This window comes from Parus major, chromosome 8 (genome assembly GCF_001522545.3).
Source record: "Parus major isolate Abel chromosome 8, Parus_major1.1, whole genome shotgun sequence".
NCBI classification, from domain to species: domain Eukaryota; kingdom Metazoa; phylum Chordata; class Aves; order Passeriformes; family Paridae; genus Parus; species Parus major.
The window spans coordinates 1,859,193-1,873,841 of NC_031777.1; the positions used below are offsets into that span (position 1 = coordinate 1,859,193).

The window sequence follows — 14,649 nt, forward strand, 5'->3', positions numbered from 1 at the left end:
GCGAAATTTTAAAAGTAGGACTTTTGGAGTGCTTCCGCTTCAATTGTCTAAGTCATTAGGGTGCACTTAGATCACATCTTCATCCTTTTATTGAAAAATAAAACCTGGAATTTACATTTCTGTTATTTAAAAAACAGCAACAAATTGAAACTTTCACATCACTGGCTGCAGGTGCTAGGATGTTAAATAAATCATCAAGCCAGTGATGAAATCTGGAGCATTCAAAAGACTCTGACAATGTAGTCAAGATGATAAGTATTCATTTCAGTTGTGGCTGTAAACACAGGCATGAGCTTGATTCACAGAGTCTGTGCTCCTCTAGAGAAGCCTTATTCTTCACTGCCCAGCAAGCTGTACCATCAATCACTCCGGACTCTCTCTCAAATCGGAGTTTCAAATTGCCATGGAAAAATATAATAAAACCTGCTTTGCACTCACTAACAAGAGTTATGAAAGAAGTGGAGAATCATATCCAATCTGTACATTTCACTTTTCCTATATTGTTAATGGCATATTTCACTTCATAAAACTTCACTAAATGCTAGAGAAAAAGAGAAAAACATCTCTGTACAAGCAGGCCCACACTGCACTTCAAGTCCATAAATTAATTGAAGGGGCACAAGACACTTATTACTTCTGCAACACAGAGAGGAGGGGGAGTAATTCCAAGGAGCAGCTGCTTCAAGTTAGGGTAGCTCGGCTGGAAAGGAGAGGTGCCTGTCAAAGTAATTAAAATGAGAAGAAGCCATCTATCTGAGACTCCAGCTTTTAAGCACTGGCCAACCCCCTCCCAAAATGTAATTTAANCGCCGCTGCCGCCCCCGGCTCCGTGCCCGTCCCCGGCTCCGGCTCCGTCCCGCAGCGCCTGGGCTGCTCCGCACCGCGGTGAGGGTGAGTGAGGGGACAGGGGGATGCTCCCAGGGCGTGGAAACTCAGGTGGTCCCGGTGGAAAATGCAGGAAGCTCCGTGGACATCTCCCAGCCGGGGGAGGCTCCGGGGGAAGGGGGTTGCGGGGCGAGTAGGGCAGAGCCCCGGCAGAGAACGGGGGCGCGGGGCCACAAAAGGCTCTGCTGGCTCTAAGGGCTGAGCTTACATCGGGTAATCCAGTCCGAATCCACGCGTGGGGCTGTTCGAGGAGCCTTTAATGCGCTTTGCTGACTCACAGCAGCTGCAGTGTGGTGGCAGAGTTGGGAAGGACCCTTTTTGTGCTGCCGCTTTGTGCCGCGTTATGCTCCAAAGTCTCGTGTCTGTGGCTCCAGCAGGCAACATCGCGGGGTAAAAGGTAGAAATTGAGTCCTGCCTGTCAGCAAAGCCCTTGCGGCTGCGGGCAAAGGGTGCAGAAACGCTCCGGGAAACGACCCTGGGACTCCTGGTGACTTCGGAGTGCTTTATATGCTCCAAATATTTGCTTTTATATGGCTCCAAATTACGAGAGCAAAGGCTTGAGGTACACTTTGATATCAGTAGTGTAAGAGTAGCAGTTTTATGACACACCCGGTTTAATGCTTTGCCATGCTCTTTGCTCCCAAGGTAAAGCCCCAGATTATAACTTAGTGCTGGAAGACAAAATGCCTGGTTATCCAACAACCTTGTAATTTGAAGGGGGAAATGTGACCACCAACCTGCTCTACATGTTCTATTTTCAGTGTGTCACCTGTCAGGTGCTAACCTCAATTACAGGTGCATGCAGCTGACTTTTCTTCATTACTTCAGGGTTTTAATATTCTTATTGATAATTGTTTACCGCACTTCCTGTGGACAAAGCCAGCTGTTGTCTTCACATTGCTCCATCGATGATAATCCTTTGCAAATGAGAAATAAAACCCTCTAGTCCCCAAAGATCCCTTGTGAGGGGTGCAGGGGGAAGACTTTGCAGCAGTTCCCTGAGGTGGCCTGGTTCTCACTGCACTGACAGATTGTGCTGGTGGGTCAGTACAGGAGACACCAAAACCTCACTGAATCGTGGAGACACCATCTGGAGACAGGCACCAACTGGGGTTTGATTGGGAGAATTATCTCGGTGCTGGAGGGAGATCTCTGCTGCCTTCTGCTGTGCTGTGTCGTGCAGCACCCTCCAGGGTCACCCAGACAGGCGTCTGAGGTCTGGGGTTGTGCAAGGTGGCTGTGGGGAAGCGCCCGTGTGCTCTCTGGCAGCCGGGAGGGAGCTGGAGCTCTCTGTGGGAGCAGGGCAGGTTTGTGGGGCTGGTGAGCAGGAAAGAATGAGAATGTGGAATATGGCATGACAAAGGCTGCAGGATGCACCTTCTGCCCCATGCTTTGGTCTCAGGCCTGCATGAGGGAGCACAGAACCATTAGACAAAAGCCACACAGGCCCTGGTGTCCCCTGGCCGCTGGTGCAGATGTTTGTAAATGCCAGTAGCTGCGTGTTGTTGGAGCTCTTCACCAGTTTGTGACGCTGAGAGGGTTCCTGGGAGCTGCAGAGCTGAGCATTGGTCATCTGGCCAGTGGCTCTTTACCCAAAAGTTCAATTATCATTGCCCTGGTGGTGGGTTTTATTAGTATTTTATATAAGGGTGACCTTAGCAGTACAAATTAATCATTGATTGAGCCCAGCTCCTTCCAGCTCAGGGGATTTCTGAGCCAGGTTCTTTTATAATTCCCAATTTACCTCTTAGTCCCAGAACTTTCCGAGTTTCCTGTTGAATTCCTGCATTCACAATGTCCCTTGGCAAGGAGTTCCACAGGTCTGGTTCCCAGTGCACGAAGAAACATCTCTCTTAGGGAACAGGCTGGAAATAAAGTGACTTCATTTGGTGGCCCCTAGCTCTGGGGCTGGAAAGGCCTATGAGTTTCTGCCCAGGCTGCACTAAGGTTCTCCAGACACCACTTCCCACCAGTGCTTAGGTGATTTGAAAGCTTGCTTGACAGGAACTATGCAGAGAACTCCTGGTTTGTGCAGGCTACAAAAGGTACAAATTCCTTCAGCCAGTCCCTGTGCTGGTAGCTCTTGGGGTTCAAGCTCAGCGATTCTTCCATGCACACAGATCATGTGTTGCCAATTCCCCAAAATATTCATGGGCTCCCTTTCTCTGGCAGCACCACCATGGCTGTTCTCTCTTCCCCAAAATATTCACAGGCTCCCTTTCTCTGGCAGCACCACCATGGCTGTTCTCTCTTCCCCAAAATATTCACAGGCTCCCTTTCTCTGGCAGCACCACCATGGCTGTTCTCTCCAAGGAATATGGCTATGTCATGCTGACTGGGGCTGCCAGCTTTGTCCTGGTCATGCACCTCGCCATAAACGTGAGCAAGGCCCGCAAGAAGTACCGTGTGGAGGTGAGTGCTCAGACTGAGGGGTGGCAAGGTTGGAGCCAGCCTGCTGACAAGCTAGGTGACACCTTGAGCAGTTTGGGGTGACTTGCTGACATTTCCTGCCCCACCACATAGATGTAGAAGGGATGGAGCTGCCATGGCTCTCCAGAAAGCGTAACAGAGCTTGGGATTTGGGACATCAGGTGCTTGGCACCAAGATGAAAGCATGTGGCTTTGAGCTTGGCAGCACAGATGGGCAAGAAACTGCTTGGCCCATTTTCCCAAATCAAATAAGATTTGATGCAGCACTGGGAAGAAAGGGGCCATAGTGGCACAAAAGTGACAGGAGGGTTTCTCAAACTCAAGGGGACAAGTCTTTCAAGTGACCTTCCCCCACTGGGGAGCCTTTAAGCTAGGCAGAGCTGTGGGCTGGGTGGGGACACCTGTGAGTCAGGGCCATGGCATGCAGTGGCTGCTGTGCCACTTGGCTTCAGCACAAGCCACTGTTCCTTCCCTCTTTCAGCGCTTCACTCACGGAACTGACAAACCGGGGTGGGCACGAGGACAGCTCCAGCTGCCTGCTGGGGTGATCCCATTCCTGCTGCATCAAGTCAGGATTGCAGCAAATGTACCCAGTGCGTGTGGTGCACAGAGGGCTGGATTTGAGGCCTGGGGAAGCCTCTGCATCCAGGCAGCAGCTCCAGGAAGGCAGTGACCTTGAACACAGCTTTTGTGCGCCCCAGGGCAGGCACAGGCTCTAACCTGCCACTGCAGATTGGTCTTGCCAGCACCCAGGCAGCCCTGGGCTCCTGGGGAGAGGAGCTGCAGGGCACATTTGCTGATGTTTTGCTGCTGGTTTATTTTTTGGCAGTACCCAGCCATGTACAGCACAGACCCTGAACACGGGCAGATATTCAACTGCATCCAGCGTGCGCACCAGAACACGTGAGTGACGCTTTTGAACGGAGGCCTTGGAACAAACAGGGCTGAGGAGCAGGGCCCACAGCCCCAGTGGTGCTGCTTTGACCCAGGCTCAGCCCTGCAGTGCTTAGCAGGAAGGCTATGCTGGCTCCTTCCATGGGTAGATCTTAAGACGTGAGGAATCTCATTTCCTGTAAATGCTGATCTGTTGTGCTGCCCAGGTCTCCCTGGGGAGTGGCCAAAGTCCACCCAGCTCCTGTGGACAGGTTGCAACAGCACATCAGAGGGGTGCTGGGAAGCACAACTCCTGGGGAATGTTTACAGTGGCTTAGGGAACAAAAAGGAAAGAGTGGGTGGATGTCCTGGGAGAGAGGCATGGGCTAGGAGGAAGCCCCTATAAAACCGTGTGTGCTCAGATCCCTTCTTTCCTCAGCCACAGCACTGAGCACAGAGACTCCTGATGAGCCCAAAATGCCCTTGGCAGGGGATGTCTGCAGTTTCTGCCCTTCCAGAGTTTCTTCTTTGTAAACAACCCGAGCACAAATGCAACCTCCTCACTTTTATTTTCAGATTGGAAGTCTACCCTGCCTTCCTGTTCTTTTTAGGCACTGGTGGACTCTACCACCCGGTAAGTGATGCAGAACTCTGCTCTGGCTCCCTGACCTGGGCAGGGTGGGGGGCAGGAGGCCAAGACAGCCCCTTCAGTAGCCACATCGCATTTAACAACAGTGCCCCTTCTTCAAATTTAGTTGTAGAAGGCTTTCTGCAGGAGATGCACCAGAAATAAACTCCTTACTGCTATAAGAGCCCTTTCCTTCCCCTAAAGGTGCTTAGTTAGACAAAGCAAAGCATTTGCAGCCTCCAGCCACTGAGTGGGAAGAATCCCCCCAGCCCAGTTTTTCCAAGCCCTGCCAAAGGAAGTCAATAGAAGCCTGGATTATTTTTAACTGAAAGATGCAGACAACTTGGGAGGAGGCAGGCACATGGGAGAGGCCAAATCCAGTAGCTCTGTCTTTGCCCTCAGAAGACAAAATAGATCTTTCCAGAAGACAGACTCCTTTTCCAATAGGGAAGGAAGCAGCATAGGCACATCTGGCAAATGGGAGCCACACTGGAGAGAGCTCTAAATTAAGAGTCAAGGTGGAAGTTTGGAACACCTGCTGGAGGCAGTGGAGCAGGGCTTGGAGCAGCAGCTGCCTCCACAGTCCTGGTCCTTGCTCTGGGCTGACTGGCCAGGGATGAAATGAGATTGAGCTCCTGCATTGGTTGCCTGCAGGACTTTAGTCAAGCCTCCAAAGCCTTTAACACTTCTCCTTTCTCTGCAGCGAGTTGCCACAGGGCTTGGCGTTGCCTGGATCGTTGGGAGACTCCTCTATGCCTACGGCTACTACACAGGAGGTAGGACAGTGCCTGCAGCACACACAGGGTGCCTGGAGACTCAGGTCTCCTGCAGTGCCCCAGGGCTCTGCTCCCAGCCAGGTGTGGAGGAAAGGGTGCAGGTCTACGGGCTGCCAAAGCTGCAGCACGCTCTTCCTCCGCATCCAGCAGGGATGCCTACCCTAAGAGGCCTGAGCTGGTGCCTGCTGTTTTGCCCTGGGGATTTCCCTTTAGTTCCTGCTCCTTCTTCCATCTCCAGGCTGGGCTGTTCTTTCAGTGAAGTGACAAATCCTGCTTTCTTTTTTTCCAGATCCCAAAAATCGAAGGAGAGGGGCCCTTGGCTCCGTGGCACTCCTTGGGCTGGTGGGCACAGGCATCTATTCAGCCTGCCAGCACCTGGGCTGGGTCTGCCAGCAGGGGTGCAGAAGATAAAGAGAGTTTTCTTCTGTTTTCTTTTAGAACACTTGGCTTCCTGTGTTTTTTCCCTTTTCTTACTCAATAAAAGGAAGTTGTCCATTCTCTATTTTCATTCTAAAGTTACAGAGGGTTTTCTTAAGAAGCTCTGCAGAATGCTGGAATTACTCTGGGTTTGCAGGACTACCGAAATCTGTCTGTCAGGCAGAGATGTTCCTTCCAGCTTTGATGATTTCAGTGATCAAAAAGCCACCTTGCAGCTCATTTAACCCATACAACAGCAGCCCCATTTCTGGACCCCTCACAATTCATGTCACTCTGACAAGATGTTCCAGAGTAAGTATTTATTTGATTGCTAAAAAATAGATGTAGGCAAACAACTGAAAGTGTTGCTTCATCATGTGTATAAAGAACAGTAAGTTTACAGGAAGGAAGTGAGATAGCTTTCATTATTCTGTGCTGGAGCTCCCCACCACTCTTGTGTGGAGGTAATTCAGGGCCATGCCTGGCTCAGGCAGCATCAGCCAACCCTCACAATGTTTTGTCCCACTTGTAAGTAAGGTACAGATAGAAAAAAAAACAAACCAAAACTCGAGGTTACCAAGGGCTTAGAGGGAATAAACAATGCTACACTTAAGGCTTTTATGTGGTCACAGAATAGACAGGGTCAGGATAGTTACAGGATATGACGGTGTCAAGAGCTTATACGTGCACTGAGTAGGGTCCTACCTGTTAGGAAGCCTGAAGTGAAATTGATGGAGGGTGGAAGGCAATGGGAATCAAGGCACACAGCCTGGGAAGCCTGGGCCTGGCCTTGGCCACTGACAAAGCTCTGGTAACACCTCTGTGGCTGCAGGAGCTGCTGCCAAAAGCCAGACTGGTGCCTCCTGCCCTGAGCTTCCCATTGTCCACCAGCCAGGCCAGAGCTGAGCCCTGTGTGTACAACCCTCCTTGCAGGAACAGGGTGGCTAAATGCTGCTCCAGCTCTGCTTCCCCCTGGGCACTGACAACTGTAGGATACTTTATTGCTGTGTACATGATCCACATCTCTGGCTGGCAGGGAAGAGCTGCCTGATGCTCCCCTGAGCAGGCCCCAGAGCCACTAAAACACAGACTCCACATCACCCATCTCCACGCAGACAGTCTTCAGCTGTGAGTAGTACTCGATGGCTGCCCGGCCGTTCTCCCTGCCAAATCCTGCAGGGAAGAGCTGCAGTGAGGACACAGCTCCAGGCAGTGCCAGGGGCCACTCACAGCCCCCCCTGGAGCTGGCAGGTACCAGGGGAGGTCACACAGAGCTCACCTGAGGACTTGTATCCTCCAAAAGGCAGCTCCACAGGGCTGACGTTGTAGTTGTTGATGAAGCACATCCCAGCCTTGAGAGCAGCCACTACCCTGTGAGCCTTCTGGATATCCCTGCAGGAAAAGAGCAATTCAGCTGAATCCCCTCCTTCCCTGCCAGGCAAACATCCACTGGAGAAAGGCCAGCAGGCCACACTGCTTTTTGGAGTCCAACCTGCCCTACTCTGTCTCTGCCTGCTTGAAGGAGGCAGCTCCAATTCCCAAGGACACTCCAAGTGCATTCAAGAGGGCAGGACAAGGACACCAGCAATACAGAGTGGGGCAAGTAGCCAAGAGCAGCACAGCAGGCTCCTGATGCATTCTGGAGGTGCAGGAATGCAGGCAGCAGGCCAAGCCAAGCTGGGAGGAACCCAAGGGACAGCTGGGCCCACCCAACACTTCAGGAAAAACTGGGATATGTGCAGTCATTTACAAATTTCCCTTTTGGCAATCCCTTGCTTCAGCTCTTCTGGAAGAGGATACCCATGGCCCAGGCACTGCAAGAGGAGCAGCAAATCACTGCAGTATTTCCCCTCCCCAGAATGATTCCACAACACTGCCCAGTCCTACCTGGTGAAGACACCACCTGCCAGGCCAAATTTGGTGGCGTTGGCTCTCTCCACAACTTCCTCCTCTGTGTCAAAGGGCAGGATGGCCATGACAGGCCCAAAGATCTCTTCCTTCACACAAGTCATGTCATCCTTGCAGTTGCCTGGAAGCGTGGCAGAGCACAAGTGCTTCAGGAGGAAGAGCAGCAGCACAGCCTGTGCATTCAGCAACCCACACAGCCTTGGGGACAGCATGGCAGAGCAGCCAGGCACACCCTGCATCTCAAAAGCACCAACAGCACCATTCCCATCAGGCCCTCCAACAGCACAGATTTCCCTGGATGCACTTCTTGGAAGCCTCAGCTCCAAGAACACACATTCAAGTGCCAGTCCAGGCTGGGGACATCACAGAGCCAGGTTACAAAGCTGAACTCAGCTTTCTCAGGAGAAATCCCATGACTGAGATGGATCCTACCTAACACACAGGGGCGCATGTAGTAGCCATTCTTCAGCTTCGGGTCATCTGGCACATACAGGTCCCCACCACACAGCACCTCTGCCCCCTGGAAAAGAGCCAAGAGAGGAAGGGATGCAGGCACATCCAGGAGCATCCTGCCCAGCTCTGGCTGGCCCTTGGCTTAACCCAGCAGGCTCTGCTAAAAAGTTTGTCCCCATCTTTTTTATAAGCCACATTATGCACTGAAATCCTGCAATCAGGGCCTTCTCCTCTCCAGGCTAAACCACCCCAACTCTCAGCCTTTCCTCACGTGTTTTTCCTGCGCTGAGAAGTGGGGTCTCATCAGAGCAGGTCAGAGGGGCAGAACTTCCCCTCACCTGCTGCCCAGGCTGTTTTGGATGCAGCCCAGGACACAGGGGGTTTCTGGGTGCCAGCACACATGGCTGGGGCTTGTCCAGCCTCTCCTCCAGCAGCACTCCCAAGTCCTTCCTCGCAGGGCTGCTCCATCTGCTCATCCCCCAGCATGGATTGATACCAGAGCTCGCTCTGATCCAGGTGCAGCACCTTGTGCTTGGCTCAAATCACCTCCCTGTCCCCCACGTGCCTTAACAAAACTTCTAGGAGGATCTGTTCCATGATCTTTCCACAGTCACAGCAGTGAGGCTGATGGGTCTGTAATTCCCAGGTTCCTCCTGCCCACCCTTTTTGAAAAAGGATGTTTTTCCTTTTCCAGTCACTTGGGACTTCACCTGACTGCCATGACTTTTCAAATATCATGGAGAATGGCTCAGCAATTCCATCAGCCAATTCTCTGAGAACCCACAGACTTCTGTATCTAGTGGTCCAACACACCCACTGAGTAAACCAAAAACAACCAAAAAAACCCAGCTTAACTGGGGAGGCACAGGGCAGGAGAGCAGCTGGCAGTGTGTTTGCCTAACAGGAGAGACATTTCTGGGCAGTCACAAAGCAGCATCACAATCTCACCTGCTCCTTCGCCTGCTTGATAAAGCCCTGCACACGATTCAGGTGGGGCCGGTTGATGAGGGCTCCCATCCGTGTGTCTTCCAGAAGAGGGTCCCCAATTTTGATTTTCTGGGTGCGTTTCACCACCTCCTTTGTGAAGGTATCCAGGATCTTTCTCTCCACAAACACCCGGGTGCCGTTGCAGCACACCTGGGACACAGGAAAGGCAGCTCAGAAGAGGAAACACAGCAATCCAAATTCCTTCCCTGCTTGGGTCCTGCTCCAGAGGCTCTTGGAAAAACTCCTCCATAGCTGCTACAACAGCTAACTTGTCCCTGGGGACCGGGAACACAAGATTACCCTGGGGCTGTGACTGCACTGAACAGCCCTTGCTGGACACAATGGTTCTGATGCCACCAGGTGGCAAAAAAGGATCAGGTCATGAGCAGCAGAGACCTTGAGCCGACTGCTGAGTTCCCAGAAATGATCCCACTGAGTTTGCCAACAGGATTACACAAAGCCTGCAGCACAGGTGGATATCCCGAATTTGGGAAGGACAGAACCCTGTCCTCAGGCTCAGCACACCAGGCTGGGACCTGCTGCCTCTCCAAGGGACACCAGCACAGCTTCTCCTGACCTATGAGTGCCAGACTGGTGCCCAGGGCACAGAAGCAGCTGTGCTGAGCTGGGTGCTTGGTGCCAGGGAGGCTCCATGGCTGGGAAGGACAGGCCACTGGCTAAGTGTGTCCTGTAGCTAAGGCACACTCTGCTGGGACAGCCCCAGCAAGGGCATCCCTTCTGACACTGCACAGGGAAAGGTGTGGCAAGATGGGAGCTTCAGGGCATCCCTCACTCACAGGAGATCACAGGCTGGCCCCACTGCCCAGCCCTGACCCCACAGTGCCTCCCTGGGAAGGAGCACTCCTGCCCCACAGACACACACCTCGCCCTGAGTAAGGAAGTTGGCCATGAGGGCTCCCTTCACAGCATTCTCCAGATCAGCGTCTGAGAAGATGATAAGGGGGGATTTGCCCCCCAGCTCCAGGGTGACTGGCTTTATCCCTTTAGCTGCCATCTCCATGATCTGAGGAGAACAAGAACACAAGAGGTAAGTGACCCACTGGCCAACAAGAGTCACCCCACAGGGTGGCAAGAGAGACCCAAAGGGAGAGCTCCTGCAGGACCATTCACCAACAAGAGAGAAGCAGCACAGAGGGCAAGCTGGGTTTCCTAGATGTGGTTAGCTCGTTCTGAGGACAGTCTCAGAGGGTTTGGGGGTTGTTTTTTTTACAGGTAAAACCGACAAAACCTGGAAAAGCATTTGCAGGAAGTCTTGTGCTCAGTGTAAGCTGCAGGCAGCTGTAGCTGTCATCTGTCACTGCAACCCACAGGTACACACACGTATGGAGCGTTACGGGACAACATTTCCCCTCCTTCGACTCAGAATTTATTTCCAAAAGTCTTTCTTTAATTTTAGAATTATAAATGGAGAGTGAGAAACTCACAGAAACTATCCCCTTGCTTAAAAACAGTAGGTTGCATGCAGCTTTAGTGCTTTATAGCAGCCAGGAACACATTCTTCTAGTGCTGCTGTTTCATGTACTCTCCTCCTGACATCAACACCCACCTGAGCAGCTCAGAAGACTTCACTGCAACCAGGGGCTAAGCAAGTGAAGCTGACCAAGGGGTTTCTCTCCCAAGGCTGTGCCCAGCAGGGTAACTGGACCCCAGCATGACCCTGCACATGCTGAAAGCTCCTCTCTCAGCCTCAAAAACGCTAACCCACACCCCACTTCTACAGGCTCCATGCAGAAAAGCTCAGGGAGGTGTTAGCTACAGACCCCCTGTCTCAAGGTGCCTTTACCTTCATGCCAGTTGGCACACTGCCAGTGAAAGAGATTTTGGCCACATCTGGGTGCTGGCAGAGGAACTGGCCCGTGGCAGCCCCACCCTGCACCACGTTGAAGAGCCCCTTGGGCACTCCAGCCTCTGTGAAGATCTCTGCCAACCTCACCACAGAAATGGGGGTGAAAGGTGAAGGCTTGAAGACCATCGCATTGCCTAAGGGAACCCAGACACAGGCAAGGTGGGGTTAACACCCAAACTGCTTCAGGGAAGAAACAAAAACAATCCCCACCCCACACTGTGAGTTTGTCTCACCAGAACCCTTAAGTTTCCCCCAAGGGAAGAGGAAACACTTTCAGCTGATCACTGCAACTAAGGGTGAATCACTGCTGGGGGAGATGGGACTGCTGGTCTTGCCCTGCAAACATTTCCAGAGACCTTCCCCATCTGGTACAAAGCTATCAGTGTTTATCTGGATGAACTCCTAACCTCTGACATGTTCCTCCTTCCATTTCCCTTTCCTTTCTGCCAGAGTAACAGCCTGGACATTCTGCTAATCCTTCAAGGTAATTGTAGACTTCATCCCAGAAATCACTCTCCCCCACAGAATCAGTTGGCTTTGAAGAGACGCTTGTGTGGGCAGGAAGGCTCCATTACCGCAAGCCAAGGCTGGGCCAGACTTCCAGCAGGCAATCTGGAAAGGATAATTCCAGGCTCCAATCCCAACACACACCCCAAGTGGCTCTCTCCGAGTGTACCCAAAGGATCCCCCGGGAAGCTGGATGTGTTCACCTGCAAAGAAACAGCCAGAAGGTAGAAAAGAGCAAAGTTCTTTCTTGTCTGGTCAGAGCTGCCTTTGCCTGGGAGCAGAGACACTTTTACCCCAGCAGGCTCACAGAAGATGTGTGAGTGCCCACAGAGCATGGCAGCATTGGGCAGAGACCTGAATCCTTCTAAGTTCTTCAGGAAAAGGAATGGCCCATCTCTCAGAGAAATCAGCATCAGAGATGGCTTTGTGCCATTGGAGTTAGCAGGGAAGGTGGGACAGAGAGCAAAGAGCAAACTCCAGTAACGCCCTCACCCGCCAGAGATCCTGCCAGCCCTGCGTAATACTCCAGGCACTGCCACGATATGTCGATGTCCACTCTGGCTTCAAAGATGGATTTCCCATTGTTGATGGTCTCCATGGTGGCAATTTCCTCTCTCTGCTCCTGTGAGAGGCACAGGACAGAGACAACACGTTAGAGAAGCCTGGAGCAGAACTCCACAAGGAGACAGCTGCTTCCCAAGCACACAAGTCCCAAACAAGATCCTGCCATGAGAAATGGTCATCTCCAAAAGGGACATTCCCAACTGCTGTTTGTCAGTTTCCCCAGGGTGAATGAGTGCAGGGCAGTGTCAAAGGGAAAGCTGCTGGGGTTCACTGCTGGTCCAGTCTTGTTTAACATCCCTGTTTATCTAAAAGATGAGCAAACATGAACTTAGAAGCTGGCTGGCAAACAATGATCAGAATTCGCAGAACTAAACTGGGAAGAGCAAACAGCAAGATCAGGATGGAACCAGAGGCCAGGGAAGAGGGACAAAGCAATGCAGCTGGGAAGCATCCTTTAACAGTCCATCTCCCAGGCAGAAATAACCCTGCTCTGAAAGTCTGGCAAAAGTGTGGCATAAAGAAAAGTTTTCTCATGACTTGTACATGCTGAGGAAAGAAAGTCTGGATTCTTACAGATCTGTGCCTTGATGGAAATTAACTCTGATGCCCAAGAACCTGTTATCTCAGAAAGGCATCTGTGCTAAACCTCACTTATGTGCATCCTCCCCCAAGTGTATTATCTGACAGATAAAAACCAGTACTCCTACTTTCTCTTATTGCCAGGACACATTCCTGTCATGTAACAACAGTCTCCGACAAGCCAAAAGTTCAGCAACGCCAGTTATGCAATTTCAGCTTTGAAACTGTGTACAGTGAAATTTAATCTCTGGTGCTGTTAGAAGAACCACAAACGCTGCAAGATGCCAAATGGCTGGCTTCAGTTTTACGTCTTCTAACAGAATTAAGCTGAGAAAGCACACACTGGCCTTGAATCCAGAGATAAGACCAAAGCTACACTCACGGATGCTGACTCCAGTGATAACAGCAAAGCCCTGCCTAAGGCAGCCTCCTGTCTCTTCTGGCCAAAGGTGGGTTTTAACTCCTGAGCAACTCCTGGAGCTCTGCAAGTTCTGCTGAAGCCCCCAAGAGCCACAATAACCCACAAGGAAGCTCAGAAACAGAACCACCCCTCTCCCCCACCAACATACCCGAATAATTCTGGCAGCCTCCAGCATCACCCGGCATCGCTCCATGCCGGACATCTGACTCCATATTTTAAAGGCAGATTTTGCGCTCTGCACAGCCAGATCAACTTCCTTCTCCCCAGAGCAGGGCAGCTTGCACAGCACACGACCTGGGCACGTTTTAAACAGGCAATAAATGAGATGGAAATCTCAGAAAAGGGGTGCAGGACATGGTTTATCTTGCACCAAACCCCACATACTTCAGTCAACTCATCTATACCAGGCACAGAATTTCCCACTGAAACTCATTGATTTGTAATCAGCCATAGAAGAGGCGCTGCAATTCAGCTGGTCTGTGCTGAAAGGGCTGACATTCTCCACAATCGTGTTGTGGTTACTAATTAGCTCCAGTTGCTACAAAATTCCTGGGTTTCCCAGTTGAGTTTGTTACACTTCTACCACCCTCTTCAGGACTCTGGTTACACATTCCTCAGAACAGTTAAACACTTGGGAGCTACTCTGCTGAACGCTACATACCAACAACTACAATTACACAATTATAGAGATATTCAAATCGTGGGGTTTCGCCAAAATCTGCCCGACAGAGCTGAGAGCTGATTTCTGCATAAAGAATGACCATGGCCAAACGCTGTCGGCAGAACACATCCACTACAGCAGGGGAGCCTGAGGGGCTGCAGGGGGGTGGCCTGAGGGGCAGCAGGGAAGCCCCGGGAGCTGCAGGGGAGCCTGAGGGGCTGCTGGGGTGGCCTGAGGGGCTGCAGGGCGTGCAGGATACCCGCACAGGCAGCACCCAGGAGAGCTGAGGGACAGCCGAGGACACCGGGCCCTGCAGGCACAGAGGCTCTCCCCGCCCCTGGAGGTTCCCCCGGTACCTGTGGCCGGCTCGAACACCTCCTCCAGCTGCCCGCCGTCGGCGGGGTGGACGCGGGCGCCCGCGCGGTAGTTGAGGGGCTGCTGCACGGTGACGGTGCCGGTGGCGGAGCTCATGGCCAGGCCGGGAGCGAGTGAGCGCAGCCGGGGGAGGAAGAGGAGGAGGCTCGGCAGCCGGGATTGTGCCAACATCGGCGGGATCCCGTCAGGCGCCGCGGCCCAGAGGCGCCGCCTCAGCCGCAGACGCCTTTTCACCGTCAGGGCCCGCCCCGCCCGGGGCGTGCCAGCGGCCAGGCAGCCGGGCCCGCTCCCGATCGCCCAATTAAGAGACATTGTTAA

General features: G+C 52.3%; 2 protein-coding genes across 3 annotated transcripts; one reads left to right on the forward strand and one right to left on the reverse strand.

Annotated features, from left to right (window-relative positions):
• Positions 1-813: 813 nt before the first annotated feature.
• On the forward strand, positions 814-6,100 carry MGST3 (microsomal glutathione S-transferase 3). 2 transcript variants are annotated; one of them, XM_015636640.2, is made up of 6 exons: positions 814-891; positions 3,174-3,297; positions 4,145-4,218; positions 4,765-4,822; positions 5,520-5,592; positions 5,882-6,100. In XM_015636640.2, the coding sequence occupies exons 2-6, from the start codon at positions 3,181-3,183 to the stop codon at positions 6,001-6,003; spliced, it is 444 nt and encodes a 147-aa protein (XP_015492126.1). In that variant the 5' UTR covers positions 814-891; positions 3,174-3,180; the 3' UTR covers positions 6,004-6,100. The 2 variants fall into 2 exon arrangements, with proteins under 2 accessions (XP_015492126.1, XP_015492127.1); XM_015636641.3 differs by having other exon boundaries at positions 839-891; positions 3,156-3,297.
• Positions 6,101-6,314: 214 nt separating this feature from the next.
• ALDH9A1 (aldehyde dehydrogenase 9 family member A1) lies at positions 6,315-14,532 on the reverse strand. Its single transcript, XM_015636637.2, has 11 exons — positions 14,313-14,532; positions 13,444-13,589; positions 12,224-12,353; positions 11,800-11,934; positions 11,162-11,358; positions 10,241-10,381; positions 9,319-9,507; positions 8,350-8,437; positions 7,897-8,038; positions 7,289-7,401; positions 6,315-7,182 (listed from the first exon to the last, which is right to left on the reverse strand). Exons 1-11 carry the CDS (start codon positions 14,500-14,502, stop codon positions 7,088-7,090), a joined length of 1,566 nt encoding a protein of 521 aa, XP_015492123.2. The 5' UTR covers positions 14,503-14,532; the 3' UTR covers positions 6,315-7,087.
• Positions 14,533-14,649: the final 117 nt, after the last annotated feature.

What these genes read in the sequence shown, in the direction of transcription:
- MGST3 (XM_015636640.2), top strand. Translation starts at nt 3,181, where the DNA reads ATGGCTGTTCTCTCCAAGGAATATGGCTATGTCATGCTGACTGGGGCT. An exon ending in CAGCGTGCGCACCAGAACAC is followed by an intron (nt 4,219 to 4,764) that starts GTGAGTGACGCT and finishes TTTTATTTTCAG; the next exon opens with ATTGGAAGTCTACCCTGCCT. An exon ending in CTGGTGGACTCTACCACCCG is followed by an intron (nt 4,823 to 5,519) that starts GTAAGTGATGCA and finishes CTTTCTCTGCAG; the next exon opens with CGAGTTGCCACAGGGCTTGG.
- ALDH9A1 (XM_015636637.2), bottom strand. Translation starts at nt 14,502, where the DNA reads ATGTTGGCACAATCCCGGCTGCCGAGCCTCCTCCTCTTCCTCCCCCGG. An exon ending in GTGTGCCAACTGGCATGAAG is followed by an intron (nt 10,382 to 11,161) that starts GTAAAGGCACCT and finishes TGTTCTCCTCAG; the next exon opens with ATCATGGAGATGGCAGCTAA. An exon ending in GCAGGTGGTGTCTTCACCAG is followed by an intron (nt 7,402 to 7,896) that starts GTAGGACTGGGC and finishes CTTTTCCTGCAG; the next exon opens with GGATATCCAGAAGGCTCACA.